This window comes from Malaclemys terrapin, chromosome 1 (genome assembly GCF_027887155.1).
Source record: "Malaclemys terrapin pileata isolate rMalTer1 chromosome 1, rMalTer1.hap1, whole genome shotgun sequence".
Classification (NCBI taxonomy): Eukaryota; Metazoa; Chordata; order Testudines; family Emydidae; genus Malaclemys; species Malaclemys terrapin.
The window spans coordinates 289,724,852-289,741,662 of NC_071505.1; the positions used below are offsets into that span (position 1 = coordinate 289,724,852).

General features: G+C 41.1%; 1 protein-coding gene across 7 annotated transcripts in view; it reads right to left on the reverse strand.

Moving 5' to 3' along the window:
* Nucleotides 1-2,136: 2,136 nt before the first annotated feature.
* ELF1 (E74 like ETS transcription factor 1) overlaps nucleotides 2,137-16,811 on the reverse strand; it is a 125,505-nt gene continuing 110,830 nt past the window's right edge. For all 7 annotated transcript variants that reach the window (XM_054013801.1, XM_054013827.1, XM_054013819.1 and 4 more), the window contains 2 exons: nucleotides 16,025-16,495; nucleotides 2,137-3,846 (listed from right to left, as the gene is read on the reverse strand). In XM_054013801.1, the coding sequence (XP_053869776.1) occupies nucleotides 3,228-3,846; nucleotides 16,025-16,495 (1,090 nt within the window). In that variant the 3' untranslated portion in view covers nucleotides 2,137-3,227. The remainder of the gene's footprint in view (nucleotides 3,847-16,024; nucleotides 16,496-16,811) is intronic.

Below are 16,811 nucleotides of genomic sequence, written 5' to 3' on the forward strand. Positions count from 1 at the left end.
CTCACAGACCTTGGGAGGCAGGCCAGTCCTCGCTTACAGACAACCCCCCAAGCTGAAGCAAATACTCACCAGCAACTACACACCACACCACAGAAACACCAACCCAGGAACCAATCCCTGTAGCAAACCTCGTTGCCTACTCTGTCCCCATATTTACTCTGGCGACACCATCAGAGGACCCAACCACATCAGCCACACCATCGAGGGCTCATTCACCTGCACATCTACTAAACGTTATATATGCCATCATGTGCCAGCAATGCCCCTCTGCCATGTACATTGGCCAAACCGGACAGTCCCTCCGCAAAAGAATAAATGGACACAAATCGGACATCAGGAATGGTAACATACAAAAGCCAGTAAGTGAACACTTCAATCTCCCTGGTCATTCTATTATAGATTTAAAAGTCACTATCATAGAAAAAAAAAAAACTTCAGAAACAGACTTCAAAGAGAAACAGCAGAACTAAAATTCATTTGCAAATTTAACATCATTAATCTGGGCTTGAATAGGGACTGGGAGTGGCTGGCTCATTACAGAAACAGCTTTTCCTCTCTTGGAATTGACACCTCCTCATCTATTATTGGGAGTGGACTACATCCACCCTGAATTGGCCCTGTCAACACTGGTTCTCCACTTGCGAAGTAATTCCCTGCTCTCCATGTGTCAGTATATAATGCCTGCATCTGTAACTTTCACTCTATGCATCTGAAGAAGTGAGGTTTTTACCCACGAAAGCTTATGCCCAAATAAATCTGTTAGTCTTTAAGGTGCCACCAGACTCCTTGTTGTTTCAGTCACAGAAGGGAGTGGTATTAAATATCACTTCAGTTTTGCTTGTATTACTAAATATTTATATTGTGGCATACAGGCCCAATCAGCGATCAAAGCCCCTTTTTCAGTAAAATGCCTAGTCCACCTTTACTGTCTAGTTAGAATATAAGGATTTCAGGATGGGGACTATTGTGTGTGCTGTTACAGTGCCTACCACATTTCTGCTGCTACTTCATTATAAAAAAAAAAAATGAAGTTTATGCTAATACTATAATTCATAGAGGTTTCTTTATAATAGCAATGTTTTCCTAAGATTTATTTTAGGTGCAAGTGCTTTTCAACCACATAGATTGATGGGAGCACTGAAGTATTAGAATTAGTCTATCGAGTACTAAATCCAATGGGAGGATGGATTTTAATTTTTTGAACCAGACCATTAACAATCCTGAATATTTAGTTCTGAATCCATGAGCTTTTTACATGGTTTTCACATTATGCATACTATGATTAGTAGAATTTTGTTAATTTTAAGTATTTTCCTCCCTGAAAGAACTTGCCGAACTCCATGTTATGAACTTTTTTGCAAAAATATATAAAACTTCTCAAAATACTTTGGATTTGTAACACATAAGATAATTAAAATTCAAATAGTATACAAATTCTGTCCAACTTTCACTCTGATGTAAATTAAAATGGCCAAGGTCTATACCTCCTTAGTAAAGGGGTTTGCTATGGAAACCAATTGAACTTTAAAGAACTGCGAACTAAAATTAAAACTGAATTAAGCCTAGAAAATGTTTGTTTAAAGTTCCCAAGAAGAGATATTAGGATAACGTGTTTTTAACTTTTTAAGCGCCCTCTCTCCTCCCCATATACTTTGTGAAATCATCCAGTACTTCTGGGTTCTATTAAGACAATCCAGAATGAAACATGTTGTGGTATCACTGATCCCAGAAGTCCTATGCAATTTGTAGTATCAGTGATGTCCCAGAATTATGCATTTGTTGACTGACAGCGGCTTTTACAGGGGACAAAGTTTAAACCATCTGTGCCCAATGCCACATCAATGGACCTATTTAGCACATATTTCTGAACTTAGCTCATTCTTCACCTTAACTGCTGAAGTTCACCTTTTCCTATAGCAGTAGTGCATAGTCCTGTCATATTCTCAGACAAACAGCTTGAGAATCAAGTTCTCATCCTGAGTTCTCTTGAACTGATTCCTAAACTGCTCATCTACTGTGTTCCAAATCACAGACCATCACTAATTAATCATATTGCTCTATTTCTCAATACAGTTCAGATTGCCGGAAACACTGTATTCATGTATTGGTAAGAAAACTCTAGAGTAAATACAGAAAAAAATTTCCACTTGATTTATTTTCATAATAAACCAATTAAAAATACAAAAGACAAAGAACCCAGGTTCAGTAAGGTTCTGTCATTTAAAATTTTGTCTTTAAATACAAATTCACTCTGTAATATGAATACATATAACATTAGACCTCTAAACATAATGATCTTATTTGTATCTATCAAAAATTGCTCTATGGAAACAAATTAGCTGAAAAACTTTCTTGTGAAATTAAATGTACATTATTTACAATTGAAAAAGGAACTCATAAAAGTATTAATCTCAGAACACTTGCATAATTGTATACATTTCACTGTCCCCCATACAAAATAATCTGAAATAGAAAGCAAGATTGTTTAACTTCATAGCCACAAAATAGTATGAAATAATTGCACCTGTAGCAATGCCACTAGTTTCTGTAATTAAGTATATTTGATATGTGTATATAAAAATATAGATCTGGCATTGTCCATTATTGGTATATGTAAATGCTTTATGTATTCTCTTAATGGGAGTGTATTTTTATTTTGCACACCCAAATGTCTGTGCTGCATAAATGCAACAGGAGGAAGCTTGGTTGCCACTGTCCATTATTCAAAGTAAAATTTGACATAGTTCATTGGTATGCAATAGGTATTTGGTAAACTTGATAAGATTCCCACACGGAATGAAAATGCTGTTCTGTAGAAAGAAACGGTTGTTTCAAAAGTTAAATGACACATTTACAGATTAAACAGAAAATGTTATTATATGGTATTGCAATGTAAATTAGCAAGACAGAAAATGCATAATATGTAAGAAATTTGGAACTTTTGGCAAACAAAAAAATCAAGAGAAAGTCTTCATAGTATAAAATGCATGTTCCTTCATGCTTGTGTTTTGAAAAATGAGTACTATATATTTTTATATTTTATAACATTTAGCAATTAACAGAAAATCAAAACTCATTCTAATGCATGACTTCTAACAATTAACTGTAGAAATTAAGTAGCTTTGTAACATCTGCTTCAGAATCAAATCATATATATATATACACACAACTGTAAAGGTCCCATCACATTTTTGAAAATAATCATCCACAGGGATTTTTTTTGTTTATTAATATAAATTGGATTCCAACTGTTCACTTTCCTGTTTCACTTGCACGTTAGATGGGAATCCATTTGAATTGGATACCACCATCACAAAAGGCTGCTGCTGGAACCTCTGCTCTGACTGCTCAGTATCATCTGTTGTGTCCTCTTCTACCTCCTCTTTCATCATTTCTTGTATAACAGTCTGTTTAGTTTCTGGTGCTTTGATAACTGAAGTGATCACTGTGCCAGGTGGATGAGTAACCATCTGTGAATTGCTAGGTGAAAAAGTTACCACGGGAGTAGTAGCACTGAAGGATGAAGATGAAGCCATATTGACTGTTCCATTGCAAATGGTCTGCACATTGCTGGTGAGAACCTGTTGAACTTGGGCTGGGCTAAAGACAATAGATGAAGAAGAAGAGACTGGCTTCTGAGACTGCAGCATGACATTTTCTTTAAGTACTGTCATTGGCTGCGAAGTAGGAATGGCTTGGAGAATAAATTTTTGGGATGTTGTTGCTGATGCTGGATCTGTGCTGGCTATCACTGTTGTAAGAGGCACTGTCTGGAGTGTTACAGTATGCAACTGCTGGTTTCCAGGTGAAACAACCACTGGCACTTGGGCTGGGGTCTGTAAAGTCCTATTAAGATTAGAAAACAGGAAAATGTTAGAATGTTCCCAGATCTATTACTGAATGAGTGTTTTGCAACACAGGCTACTTAAATTATTAATTTGGAGGAGAAAGGCAAGGGGGACTACTGTCCTTCCAGCCACAGAAAACTGGACTTGATTCCAGTTGAAACCCATCAGCACCTACCTTCTCTCCACATACATGCTTTCCTATAGTAAGTAAAATAAACTTAAATCCATCCAAAATGTGAACTTAATTTAACTGACCCTGCAGCTGTTGGGGCCAGCAGTGTGGGAGCAGCTACCTCTACTGTATTCTTTGCCAGTAGAGGGAGTTCTACTCACTTTTTCTCCATTCAGCAGCAAAACAAGTGAGCGAACATCTACAATGGCCCTTGTTGAGCCCTCTCAACTCAATCACTCTGTGTCAGGCTTAGGTGGCTGAGCCCAGAAGATTCCCTGGGCAAGGCCTGCTTTGTCTCCAGCCTCAGACCACTGCAGCCAGTCTCCACTCAAGCAGTTCCACCCCTCCACATATCCTTCTCTCCTTTGAGGGAGGGAAGCAGTGCCAGTGGCTCCTTCCCTATGGACTTGCCTACACACTTTTTTTTTTTTAAACCTTTACGGTTTGTGCAGAAAACCACAAAGTGACGTATCTTGGAAGAAACATTTGGGGACGCACCCTCAATAGCTTTCACAAAGTGAAAATACCTACAGTTCATTGCCAGCTAACTCAAGGTAAAAACTCTAGTGTGACCACACTTTAGGAGTCCCCAGCACCTCCATGGAGATGAGGGATGTGACACTGCAATTGGAACAGGTTGGAGGAAAGGTGTTGGCACATGCCACCAGGAAAAGACTTAAAATCTGACGGGGGGGGAGGGGGCACTGACGCAGCTGTTACCACCCAAGGAGACTACTCCTGGGGGAATTCTGCACATCTGAGAAGACGAAGAATTCCTCGGTCTTGCATAATTTTGTATTTTCCTGCATAAAAAACATTTTGCCTAAGAAGTGCTGCAGTTTTTGCTTTTGCCTCTTGTGGGCAAAAGACAGAACGGCAGCACGTCTTAGGCAAAATGTATTTTATGCGGGAAAATACAAAATTCTATGCCCAGTGCTGCAGAATTCCCCAAGGAGTAGAAGTTTATCACAGAACCCTGTCTGCAGAGCCAGGTTAGGACAGCATGGGGCACACAGAGGTGTTGGGAGGGAGGGGTCACAGACTGGGGTTCAGAATGGCTAGTGGGAGGGACAGACGGGCATGATCTCAGGAGCTAGTGGGGTGACAGCATTGAGCCTGGGGAGGGGGTCTGCAGAGACCCATAGGGATGGGGCAGACATGCCTGACTGAATGGGAGAGGCTTGGGGTCAGTCAGAGTCTGCATGAGGGAGGCGTCACAACTCCCTAACAATCCCTGCCCCCCAAAAAACCTTCTCCCACCCACACCCAACACCCTCCAGGTTCACTCCTAGGCTCCTTCTCTCTCCCTCAGCTCCTCCATTACCCCTGACTCCCCCAAGTCTTTGCATTGCTTCTGACATGTGCAGAAAATATAGTTCTGTATTGTAATTAAAATGAATTACACAAAGTTCTGTATTAATCTATGTGTCAGAAAATAAATTACCAGAATCTTTGTTCGTTTGGGGAATGTACTGTTACAGATGTACTTGCTGACAGATATTTTGAAATAAATTATCAAAATAATTGAAACTGGCATGATTATATTTTGTTATTTTGCCCCCAAAATGCAGAATTTTCAAATATGACGTGCAGAATTTTTATTTTTTTAGCGCAGAATTCCCTCAGGGGTAGGAGACCCCGCTGGGATGGAATGTTAAGGCAGCCACTGCAGCTTTGAAGAGCTGCTGCTGAAGTTAATATCTGAGCTCCAAAACATCCAATCTGTGGCCATATATGCAAAGTAATGCATATTGAAAAACATAATCCCAACTATACATATTAAACGATGGGGTCTAAATTAGTTGTTACAACTCAGGAAAGAGATCTTGGAGTCATTGTGGATAGTTCTCTGAAAACATCCCCTCAATGTGCAACAGTAGTCAAAAAAGCAAACAGATTGTTGGGAATCATTAAGAAAGGAATAGATAAGACAGAAAATACCATATTGCCTCTATATAAATCAGTGGTATGCCCACATCTTGAATACTGCGTGCACATGTGGTCGCCCCATCTCAAAAAAAGATATATTGGAATTGGAAAAGCTTTAGCAAAGACCAACAAAAATTATTAGGGGTATGGAACGGCTTCCATATGAGGAGAGATTAATAAGACTGGGACTTTTCAGCTTGGAAAACAGATGACTAAGGGGAGATATGATAAAGGTCTATAAAATCATGACTGATGTGGAGAAAGTAAATAAGGAAGTGTTATTTACTCCTTCTCATAACACAAGAACTAGGGATCACCAAATGAAATTAATAGGCAGCTGGTTTAAAACAAACAAAAGGAAGTATTTTTTTCACACAACACACAGTCAACCTGTGGAACCCCTTGCCAGAAGATGTTGTGAAGGCCAAGACTATAACGGTTCAAAAAAGAACTAGATTAAGTTCATGGAGAATAGGTCCATCACTGGCTATTAGCCAGGATGGGCAGGGATGGTGTCCCTAGCCTCTGTTTACCAGGAGGTGGGAATGTGCGACAGGGGATGGATCACTTGATGATTACCTGTTCTGTTCATTCCCTTTGGGGCATCTGGCATTGGTGACTGTCAGAAGACAGGATACTGGGCTAGATGGATCTTTGGTCTGACCCAGTATGGCCGTTCTTATGGTCTTATACATCATACCAGCTCTTCTCTGAAGCTACTACTGTATTCTCCAGAATCTCAGCTTTTATTTAAAATAAAAAAGTAAGTCTAGTTATGGTTGTAAAGAAAAACTCAAAAATGACAACTGAGTGTTACCCATACAAAGATAAGACTGCAGAGAGCCTGGAACAATATCTGAGAGAAATGAACTACTCTGTTCATCTCAGTGAGAGTTAACTTCAACACGCAGCAATGCTAATTTAAATGCTAATGTTATTAAATTACATTCCTCAAGAAACAAGGAGGGTCACATATCTGCACTGTGAGTAACACCTCATTTTGACACCACACGTGGATGGTCCTTGGGAGGTACCATGACTTAGCTCAGGGATCGGCAACCTTTGGCACACACCCCGTCAGGGAAATCTGCTGGCGGGCTGTTTACCTGCAGCGTCTGCAGGTTTGGCCAATTGTAGCTCCCACTGGCCGCGGTTTGCCGTTTCAGGCCAATGGGGGTTGTGGGAAGCAGCAGTACATCCCTGGAGGGATGATCAAGTCAGGATGATGAGCAGTAACCGATGGGGAGAGGAATGAATGACAGTGAATTGGGGTATGTATGTAAGTCACAAAAGGGAGAAAGAAGAACAGGAGTACTTGTGGCACCTTAGAGACTAACAAATTTATTAGAGCATAAGCTTTCGTGGACTACAGCCCACTTCTTCGGATGCATATAGAATGGAACATATATATGCATCCGAAGAAGTGGGCTGTAGTCCACGAAAGCTTATGCTCTAATAAATTTGTTAGTCTCTAAGGTGCCACAAGTACTCCTGTTCTTCTTTTTGCGGATACAGTCTAACACGGCTGCTACTCTGAAAAAAGGGAGAAAGAACCACACTGCCAAAGTCTCATTGTTTAATGCCCTTCTGGAGTGCTCAGATATTACAGTAATGAGGGCACTGTGAGAACCTGAAGAGAAAGATGGAATGTGGGATACTAGGAGAAAGGGAGCCAGCCATGTAGTGAGTGAGGTAGGTGTGCGTGCTCATGCACAGTATGTGTTGTATGGAACTGCATTTGTTGATGTTTACAGTAAAGATGGGCAAGTAGATTTTGTTTAACAGGCTGATTTAAACACTGAAGTCTACCAGCCCAGACTAAAAATGTATTTGCCCACCCTTACTGCAAATAGTACTGAAAAGATACCTCCCAAACTACTCAGCCAAAACCCAGGCAGCTAGAATTTTTCTAGGCTGCTCTGTTTTCTGTTATGTTTTGCTCTGTTAATAATTTTACCATTGCTACTATACTTCTTGTGCTACTGCACAAGTCTGTGAGTGGTGCACTATCAAGAGTCTTTCTGAAGCTACTACTTTTAAAAAACAAGACTATTGAGCAATACTGGCTAAGAGGAAATACTGCAGAAAAAATACAGATTCTGATTACTACTGCAGAAAAGATGAGACATGTTCCACACTCGTTTCAGCCTGCTGGCAGGGAAATGATACAAATCCATTTATTGGTTCACTGGGTGGGGGTTATCTAGTGTTGTGCAACATCACAATCACTCATCTGGAGATGAACAGTGCTGTTGCAAACACTAGCTGACAGGTGACAGAAACAAGTTTATTCATAGTGATTTATTTGTGAAACTTCTAAAACGCAAAGAAGGAGAGGAAAATCCTACAAAGATCTTGAAGCTACAAACCAAGGTAAGCAGTGTTTTAGCAAATTAAATAATGCAAGATAAAGAAAAACAGAGAGAGAGGAACTGAGGAGAATTCATTCCCTAGCATAAAAGATACTCAACATACTGATGTAGGAACAGATAATTTAAGAGGGAAAAGATGAAATTTCCCCAGATTTCCCCCACTCATCCAATTGATTGATACAATGTAAATCCAGGAGGGCTAGGGAGGTGGAATACACATGACATGCAATTTAGAGCCAACTTCAGATGCCAGACTTAACATAGATTCACTGGAGTAAATCCACTTGTACAAGTCATATCTAATGTGAAAATCTTGTTGGCATGCAGTGCATTCCACACCATTGCCTCTAGTAGACTGGCCTAAGACCTCACATCCATGGGATTCTCCCTGGTGGTCACCAGACCCCTGCACACATAGATCAGCAGCTCCAGTGTGTCTGGCTGCCTAGGTACACAGATGATGGTGGGGGAAAGGGGCACTGGATACCCTTATACTGGGCTTTAACATCCCCTCCTCCAAAGAAAGGTTAGAACCTTCCCCTTTCTTGTCTAGCACCTTGCCTAAGGTCATGTATTAAGTAAATGGTAGAGCCATAAGGCTTGCTATATAAAACAGCTAGTGCACGGCAAGCTGGGGTGTAAATCTATCTCTCAGTACCCAGCCGCACACTACCTGTCCATGTGGGCTCTGCTACCACACATTAAAAGTTTCCTAGAGTGCTTTGATCTACTCTTGTTTCAAAATGGAGTAGATCAAAGACCACTAGGGAACTTTTAGTGTACCATAGCAGGGTGCACACAGAGAGTTAGTGTGCAGCAGGCTAGTGCTAGGCAGATTTAGGGTTACACTATAGCTTGCCAAGCACTAACTGCTCCAACAGACAAGCCCATAGAGAACCCAATTCTTCTGACTCCCTATTTGGTGCTGTATCCATCATGCTCTTCAGATGTCCCTTCCCACGCCTTGTTCCCACAAGTAACCTTGACGCACAAAGTCAAAAAGTTTGAGTTTAGATGGCAGAAGACTTTGTGAACCCAATAACCTGTACTGTAGCTAAGTGTTATATCTAAGAAAGCTTCCTCCTACTCTGTAGTACAGGGATCGGCAACCTTTGGCATACAGCCGCGCCACTTCCCGCAGCCCTCATTGGCCTGGAGCAGCGAACCGCGGCCAGTGGGAGTCGTGATCGGCCGAAGCTGCGGATGCGGCAGGTAAACAAACCGGCCCAGCCCGCCCGGGTGCTTACCCTGGCAGGCTGCATGCCAAAGGTTGCTGATCCCTGCTATAGTACCTGCTAACATGACCAGTAGAACTGTCCTGGAAAGAAAGGTAACTACATAAATTCAAACTGCTTCTGCACAACCAAAGACTCAGGTACCTCCCACTGCAAACAGCTCTGATCCTTCTTGCAGGAGAAATTAAAGCAAACAGCAAAATAGAGCCTGAGATGGTATTTTCCCAGCTGCAGGAAAATCAAGTCAGAGTGGAAAGCTATGATCATAGCACCCTTCCTAATGCATTTATGATTGGGCCAAATGCCATCAAGAAAAACCAGCAAAAAGAATTTATGACATTTTTGTTGAAAGCCTGCAGAGATCACATCAGCCTCAAGAAGGGATTTTCTCTGCCACCTTTAAACATGGGACATAGTCCAGCATGTACTCAAAAAACAACCAAAAGCCACCTGACACAGCCACTCTTTGCAACTAGTAATCTGTCGCCTACCTTTAATCTCTCTTTTTTGGGGAGCATTATATCAGTGGCTATTTGATCACCAGTATTTTAGACTCCTAGCTAGGTTTCCATTTGGGATAGGTCAGAGACATTACTGATTAAACTGATGGAGAATTTCCTTAGACCATAGGCACCGACACCCACCGGCAGCCAAGCACCCCACTCCAGCTCACCTCCGCCTCCCCACAAGTGCACCATCCCCGCTTCTCCTCCCAGCGCTTGGGTAACAAGCTGTGGAAGGGAGGGGGGAGAAGCAGGGACGTGACACGCCCCGGGGGGGAGGCGGGGAAGAGGCGGGGCCGGGGTGGGGATTTGGGGAAGCGATCCAATAGAGACAGGGAGGGGGCAGATTTGGAGCAGGGACTTTGGGGAAGGGATTGGAATGGGGGCGGGGCAGGGTGGAGTGGGGTCAGGGTCAAGGGCAGTGGGGGCTCGTGGCGCCTATGCCTTAGGCCACGAACAGAAGCAAAGCACCTATGGTCTAAATCATATTAAACTGGCGTTGTTCATTTCTTCTCACATGTCCCAGAGGACCCTGATGAATAGCTGCTCCTCTTCCCTGAGGATACTCACCTGTCACCACTCTTATTCAACATTTACGTAAGAACGAAAGGCGCTGATGTGAAATGCTATGGTCTACAATGACCTCAGTGTGCTGACTTCACCCAGGTCTGCAGCTCTTTCATATTCATCGTAGTCAGGGTTGTTTCCCAGCTGGCTTAGCATCCGAAAGAAACAGGAACCTGTACGGAAAGCAGCTGGCTCACGCTAAATCTGGGTAGGACAGTGCCATTGCCCTCATCTTGGATAGTTATTTACACCTGAGCAAAGTGAGTATGAAGCGGGTTCAAAATGCTATCAAATCAGATTGGTAGCATTTTACACACTTTGCACTAGTATAAATGACTACACATGGTACAATAAGCATGATGAGGCAAGTATTTTGATGAATTGTCACCCTCTATAGGTAAGTCTACAACAGGCAAATCTGCACCTGTTTTTCAGCATCACTGTAACTGCACTCACACTACCAGTGGTTAAGCTGTACTGTTGACAGGGCACAGGCATTTTTATCACCATATCATTTTATAATTAAAAAGGCCTACAAAGTTTGGCTAGTGTAGATATTTGAAAGGTTCCTGTCCTCTTCAGGTCAAGGCAGTGACTGTTTTGGGGTCTTGTTGAATTAATCACTGCTCCTGAAGACTAGTGTGGCTAGAAACAACATCTTTTGTCTTTGACTATCAGGAAACTGTGCCCTTGTCTCTAGAATGAGGAGCTAGCCATGGTGATTGAGACTCAGTGACTTCTCGATGCCAACTGGCAAAGGGATATGGGGTGCATAAGATTTTACAGGGATCCCCTGGGTTGGATATGTGCATAATAATTCACAAAAGGGTGGCATCTGAGGGCTCAGAGCCAATAGCCCACTGGTCATCATGGTGAAACTTATGTAGAGATAATATTTAAGGCGTTATGTATCTAAACTGAAAATTATATTACTAAGGCAGGTAACAGGTTCCTTTCAGGCAGGGGGTGGCGATGCATATCTCCCTGTATCATCATTGTGTGCCCGACAATGTAGGTTTATTTGCATGCTGAGTCAGATGCTGATTAAGAGATTGCGAAATCTACAAGAAAGCAGTATACAGGAAAAAAAAACAATCGTCAGGGGGAATCCTGCTTATGAATAAGGACAATGGATTGTTTTGATATATCTGGGGGTTCAGACACCCTGAATCTTTCCCTGAGGAGGCAAGCTCACAGCACAATTTGCCTCATGAATGGAAGATCACAGCCAAGCCTGGCTGTAAAACACTGGAAGAACTTGGGTGATCATTTCTCTTCTAGAAGTCTCAGAATGGGTGTTATGATTTTTATATGTAACCATTTCTTTTCAATACTTCTACTTGCTATCACTTAAATCTTTATACTTTGTTAAATAAACATTTAGTTGTTTTCTCTATAAATATATATCTAAGTGCTGTGTGTCAAGAAGAGTAGTGATGTGACGTGAAACTGGTAAGCTGGGGTGTGCTGCTTCTTTGGAAGCAGCGAATCTGTGAGCACTGCGATTGTCCAGTGGAGCAGGCACTGGACTCTCTAGGGAGACCCACAGAGGCCTTGAGGGCCGGGATGTGCCTATCGCTAACCTGTACAGTGACAACGGGGCTTGCAAGGCCTAGAAGGGAGTGCTTGTATTGCCCGTGGCTGGTGGAATCCGGGAGCTGACCCCTGGCAGGCACAGACCAGGCTTCCTCACTATAGGGCAGGTGGTAGTGAGGTGCCTCCAAATTCTTGGCACTCCCAAGAAGCATCAAAGCGATCCATGCTCATGACAGCTCCAAGCTGGACTACTGCTACATGCTCTACCCTGGGGTTACCCACAAAGGTCAAGCTGCATGATGAATCAGCTTCAGCTTTTATCAACCCACCTAGTAACTCAGTGGTCGGCAACCTTCGACACGCAGCCCATCAGGGTAATCTGCTGGTGGGCCGCGAGACATTTTGTTTACCGTGACTGTCTGCAGGTATGCCTCCCCCGCCCCCGCAGCTCCCAGTGGCTGCGGTGCTCATGATTCCATTCTTTGTACATTACTAACATCAGAACCTCTCTCCACCATGTCTGAAACGTTATGTCTGAAATCACTACTGCTTGAAGATTAAACGTAAACTGAAATAACGTGAGTATGTGTCTGGACCCTTTACCGTCTACTTTTACCATTACAGGTCCCCAATTACTCCTTCAAGTTCCTTTGTACACAAATACACACGGATTACAGTAAATTATTCCAGTTGAAAATGGACATAACTATTTTACAAATGTTAAATAGAGATTCATGTGAATATTGATTTTACTTAAGTGACCAATATTTTATTGAAAAAGATTTATAATTAGAATGCTGATCCACAGGAACATTTGTATTTGTGCCAAATTCTGCGCAATTACACCAGTGCAAACCTCTGCTTACTTCCATTGTATCAGAAAAGAATTTGGCCCATGGGGTTTAGGCATTTATATCACACAGGAAGTCCTTTCATTAAGAGAAAAGTAAAATAGGTAAAGCAGCAGTTCAAACAGCTTGAACTAGTCAGAAAAAGCTCTATTCTCTTTAGGCATAGGCTAAATTAGATAAGATTTTGGTGCACTTCAACAAGTTTTTCCCTCCAAAAGCTTCCACATCTAACTCTTTCCTCTCTGCTTTGTTAGATTTCTGTGTGCAGGACAGTGTATTGTCTTCTTGGTAGTCTTGCAAAAAGCTGTTTATGAGAAGCTAAGAATTCCCTAGGGCATCATTCTATGCTGTTGGTAGTTTATTACTAAACACTAATGTAACAAAAAGAAGCTATAAATGATGATGGAGAATGTGAAGTTGACATAGTCTGCCTTGCAGCTGGTGCAGTCATTTACACCTATGTAACACGGGTGCACGGGGTGCTGGAACAATTTTTATAGTGGGGGTGCTGAGAGCCATTGAACCAAACTGTAAACCCTGTATATAATGGAAACCACTTCAAACCAGGGGGTGTGGCAGCACCCCGAGTACCAGCACCTATGCGCAGGTGTAGAATGCTACCAAATCTCAATTTTTAACTCATTTACACATTTTATACCCATTTTCTACAGGTACAAACAACTATATTGCCTTACACCTTTGGAAAAATTAGGCCTTAAGTTTTTAACTGCACTTCAGTTTGTAGTATCTACTTTTCTTGGAGAAAATGGAAAAGGTCATGACAGAAGAGCTGCTGTCCTGTCCCTGGAAAGTTCTGTCCTCAGCTGGGAAAAGAACTGACTAGCTACAGCCACGTTTAAAAAAGGACTGTCAGGCACAAATCTAGTTTGACAACAGTTTTCGAACATGATTATAGCTAATATAACTACTGTGGCAAACGTAAGCAGTTTTGTTTGCTTAAAATAAGCCCATTAGCAGAAACCCTGCATGCTACAGACTACCCCTCAGAAGGCAGCTGGAAAACATTAAAGAGGCAACTAATTTAAACCTTAAAAAAGGAAAAACATTTCTACACAACAGGTAGATAACCACATGGAACTCTTGCCACAGGATATTACTAAAGCTAAGTGCTTAGCAGGATTCTAAAGAGGATGAGACATTTATATGGATAACACAATCCAAAGTTGCATTAGGCAGGATAAAGAAATTAAAAAGAATAGAAACCCTCATGCTTCAAGGTATAGGCCAACCACTAAATGGTAAGGCTCAGAAAAACTTCCACAGGGTAGGTTGTGTCCATTATGTGGTTCCTTGCACCTTCCTCTTACTGTCTGCTGTATGTGGCATGTCACTAGACTACCTGGACCACTGATCTGATCCTTATGGAGGTTCCTACAAGACAATGATGAGTGTGGGTATAAACTGATATAGCTATAAATGTATATGAAAAAAACTGTTTTGAAGCTTACTAGAGAGAGACCCTAAAATGTACATTTCAGAAAAAAATTAAGTAAAATCAACCCCATCAAAACTCCCAAGACTGCCCTGGTAAAACTTTACAAGGACATTTAGTTTTTTGAATTTGGACCTGAGATATATCCTAGACCAATTGTAACCAGCCTGGAACATCCAGTGAATTTGTATGGCTCATCAGTAAGGCCGCGAGTTTGTCACGGATTCCGTGACTTTCCAGAATCTCCATGACTTCTGCAGTGGCTGGTACACTTGGCCCAGGAGCTGCCTGAGCAGTTCATGCTAGCGTTACTGCTACTTCCTCCTTTTCGCCTTTAAAACTACTGCCCACAGTCCAGTTGTGAAATATTTTAAACACAACAGGATGTTGAAATAGCAACATTCAGTTTTGCAACTTTTGGCTGCATTATTGTCTTTGCTTCCCTGGCTTCCTGATTAAATCTTGCAGATTGTTCAGGAAGGTTTTGCTAGGTAATCCTGAAATGGCTCAGTATAGGCATCTTTCTCACTCTACAAATCGCTGTACTGTTTCCCTATTAATGTTTCATAGCATTGGTCTCCTGACTTAGGTGTCACTGCATGACCTCAGTCATTTATTTCTTCATTCATGTGCTTCCTCTATATTATCTGAGTCACTTTTTGAGACTGATGAATAATGAAATTCTTCGTTATCTCTGAAGTCATATTGTTATACAGCATTTAATGGCGTTGCAATTAGGCTTTAAAGCTCTCTGGTGTATTAAGGAATATTAAAAACACACAGCACTAAGGAGAGACTAACTTTAAATTGTCTCTCACTTTTATGCTAAATGTTAGTGTTTAATTCACTACACTGCAATTCAAAACTTTATCTTATTTGATATAAGTAAACTTCCCTCAAAAGTTGCTTTGTCTTGTGGAAAACAAGCAGCCATCTACTTTTTTTTAAATCTACTTTCATCTACTTTCTTTTTTAAATCCTGCCAAATTCTTCATGATTACATTTATCTAAACTTCTGGATCAGATGTACCTTTTCTCTCCTTTAAGTGCATTTTGAAATAGTCCTAACATACGAGCTTCACAGAAATTAAGAATGAAAGAGAGTGTTAAAATGGACAGCATGAACTTGAAAATCATAATTCTATTTTATTCACTAATTTTAAAGATAACTTATTAATATAACTGACATATCAGAGAAAAATGTTTTTTAGATTTGTTTACTTTGTTCATTTGACAACCCTTTGGACATAGTTTCACTGATTGCTGTTTCCCCTTCATAGTCCATCGGCTAGTGAATTTCCCCTGATTTATGTGGGTTTTTCATATAGCAACACGGGAGAGAAAACATTTTGCAATTTTCTTCCCTTTCCTAAATATACTGTCTTAGCAGAGTACCCATTTTACAATGTAACTGAAAAACCAGACCAATTTATTGATCATTCACACTGTGTTCATATCACAATAACTGAATTAAGAGGAAAGCAATGTGGCAAAATAGAAAACAGCCACATTGGATAGTGAAAATGTTCATAAATCAACTTCCTTTACATTTTCTTACCTTATGTTCTGAACAGAGGAATGTAATGTTTCATCCTGCATGTTACTAGTTACAGTTGCATGTCCTTCTGTGATGGATTGCATTGGCTGCATTACATGAACTGTCCGAAAAAGCTGAGTTGGATGTATTGGCTGTGCAGATTGCATTGTCCTCAAAATGTCAGATGCAAAACCAGGTATCTGCTGTTGTACAACTTCCACAGGCTCCTTAAGTTTAGTAGACTTAGAGTTCCCTGTTGTTTTTAGAACTGTGGTGGATCCTCCTCTTGTTCCTGTGTTAGAAGTTGCTCTAGATCTGCCTGATTGGTTTCTATTAGTCGCAGTTGTTGACAATAAAGAGGAATCTGAAGACTCGGTACTGGGACTCGGATCCTCATCATCTATGTAGATAAGATCTTTTGGCATTTCTTTAAACTGATACACCAAGCGCTGACCTTCTACTTTAGCCAGTATACCTCTTTGGTAATAGTATCTGTTCAAAGCAGGCACATACATCAACAAGTTATATAGCAAAATTGGCTATGAAAAAAGACATCAGCAGTGAAGTGGAGGGGTTTTTGTTTATAAAGCGAAATAACAATCGCTGCCTATTGACATTTCCTCTTACCCTTCTTTAGGCTCAAGGATGAAGACATATATATCACTCACAGCAACTTGCACTTCATGATATCAATATTACTATTTGTTTTATCGCAATGCCTAGTGTTAAATGATGCTTTGATAATCCTGGTAAAATAGCAATATCTTGACTTAAATCTTAAATCTCCCATCTTTGTCAAATATTCAAA